A 2,296-nucleotide genomic window follows, 5' to 3' on the forward strand; every position below is an offset into this window, starting at 1 on the left:
ATTTGATAGATAGTCCTCCACGTATGGCTGCATCCAGCTTGACGCTCGTCCTTTCATGTGGGTGCTGGCCATGAGGATCTTTTCCTGGTCGTTGGGTACTTCGTTGAATTCGCAGTATAAGTCGATGTTGGTAAGGAATGTCCGCAACTCGGTGCGACTTCCATCGTACTTTTCTGGGGTTGCCATTTTTGGCTTCTTGAGTGGTTTCTCGTTCGGGGTGGCCATTAGTTGGCCCATGAGTTGGTTAATCGTATTCTGCAACTCAGCCATCTGCCTTGCTTGGGCTTGGCTCTCGCGTCTAAGATTGACGAGTTCGTACTCGGGGCTCCCTGCCGCCGGCTCGTTATTTCCCCCTTGGGTACTACCAGTCATGTTGACATCTCCCTCAGGCGCCGGGCCTGGGATGTTAACGTATTCGCTTGAATTTCCTGACATGGTTCAATCTTATTCGGACGCTGTTGGTTAATCCTCCTTCCACTGGATCCGTGGGTGGTCAAAGTGTTACACGGGGTAAGGGTCTATACTTCTCTATCCTGGTCCGCACTAAGGCAGGTGAGTATTACGTTAGTGTTCCGTGAGGCTTGTCTGGCGATGCAGTGGAGTTGGCGTGCTTAAGGAGGGTTTGACAAGACTAATCTATTTGATAGACTAACTTGTGACAATCTTGTTAAGTAAGGATACTAGTAAGAAAGTACAATTTAAGTTAACCACAACGAGAGTAATAATGAAATCCATCCATCCTTATATCCTCATTGCTTCTAGTCCTGCCATCACTGCCATCACGACTTTTCCGTTGCTTGGCCTGATGTCCTGATGGCTGCTATCAAAGGATTGCTGCCATCACATACTAGCGTCTGACGGTCGTCTTGGCGTGATGTCAATCACGTGATCCTCGCCCCGCGATGATCATTACCTTCTGGCGTGGACGTCCATAGGCCTTCAGCCATCTCGTCACTTGTCAAGGAGAGAATTCTTCTTGTTACTTGTAACATATAAGCTCTATAGCCTATTATAACCCTTATAGCTACTATCTAAACTATAAATACGCGTAATAATAAACTTTATAGTAAAGCTCCCGAAATTATTAGAACTAGAATTAGCTTAATTTTATAATACTATTCTAGTAATCGTAGATTAATTAACTAAGATAGTAAAGTTTATATCTATAGAAGAGACTATTATAGTAAATAAATACGCGTACGAAGTTACTAAAGTACTAGTATTAGAGTATAGAATATCTAAAGAGTTTATTACTAATCGTAATAAACTATTTACGTCTAAATACTAGAGCACATTCCTAGTAAAGTTAGGTATTAAAAAGAAGCTTTTAATAAGCTTTTACCTAGAAACAGACGGCTAGATAGAACGTATAAACTAGATATTAGAACAGTACTTACAGATATACGCTAATAAATTATAGAATAACTAGATAGAGTTACTACTAATAGTATAATTAGCCTATAATATTATAAAATTAGTAACGATAAAGTATTCGCTATACTACGCGAACTACGGATATAAGCCAACCACTTACTAAGATCTAAAGAATATTAAAAGTATTATAGTAGAGGTAGATAATAAGGCAAACCTTATATAAGAATTATATAAAGAATTAAGTAAGAATATAGCTTAGTAAAATCTTATAATATCTAAAGTAGTAAATAAGTAAAAGATTAAGAGACTAACCTTTAAGAAAGGGGATAAAGTTTTTCTATTAAGATAAAACCTAAAAACTAAACGACTATATAGAAAATTAGACAACCTCTAAATAGAACTGTTGAAATAAGGAGGGTGCTACTTGTTCTATAGCTAGCTTAGAGGTATAGTAGTCTACTTGTCTAGCGATAGACTCAGAGGTAGCGAATCGATAGGTTCTAGGATGAAAAGAGAGAAATGCTAGGGGAGAGAGATAAGGATTGGATTGATCTGATCTAGTAGTCTGATCTGTTCTTGTAATCTGCTCTGGTTTCTATCTACTAGCTATTCTACTACTATATATATTTGCTGTACTAGATTCTAGAAGAATCTATCTAGTAGTAGATTACGTAGCTATAGACGTAATAGATAGATGAATTGTATAGGGATTGGTTGACTGAAGAATCCGAGTATAGTGCCGAGCACCCGGATTATGTCAGAGATTAGCTGATTAGCTTATATCTCTAACACTAGTGTCTTAGAGATAGGCCTGGGTATACTTAAGAAAGCCTAAGATGAGGTTAGAGTAGGGTCGGACCTTACTTCGTGCATAGGTAGACGATACTTGTAACGGCGCAGGCAAGACTACTCGGATCAGTAT

General features: G+C 38.8%; 2 protein-coding genes across 2 annotated transcripts in view; one reads left to right on the plus strand and one right to left on the minus strand.

The window, feature by feature from the left end:
• Nucleotides 1-87: 87 nt before the first annotated feature.
• COCSADRAFT_75743 (uncharacterized protein) lies at nucleotides 88-372 on the minus strand (the record flags this gene model as incomplete). Its single annotated transcript, XM_007696597.1, has 1 exon — nucleotides 88-372. A coding segment is annotated over one exon (285 nt), but the record flags the coding sequence as incomplete, so codon positions are not given.
• Nucleotides 373-513: 141 nt separating this feature from the next.
• COCSADRAFT_75808 (uncharacterized protein) overlaps nucleotides 514-2,296 on the plus strand; it is a gene marked incomplete at both ends in the record, with an annotated part of 29,683 nt that continues 27,900 nt past the window's right edge. Inside the window, one exon of the mRNA XM_007696598.1 lies at nucleotides 514-574. Coding sequence (XP_007694788.1) covers nucleotides 514-574 — 61 coding nt within the window. The remainder of the gene's footprint in view (nucleotides 575-2,296) is intronic.

Source organism: Bipolaris sorokiniana (assembly GCF_000338995.1).
Source record: "Bipolaris sorokiniana ND90Pr unplaced genomic scaffold COCSAscaffold_1, whole genome shotgun sequence".
Classification (NCBI taxonomy): domain Eukaryota; kingdom Fungi; phylum Ascomycota; class Dothideomycetes; order Pleosporales; family Pleosporaceae; genus Bipolaris; species Bipolaris sorokiniana.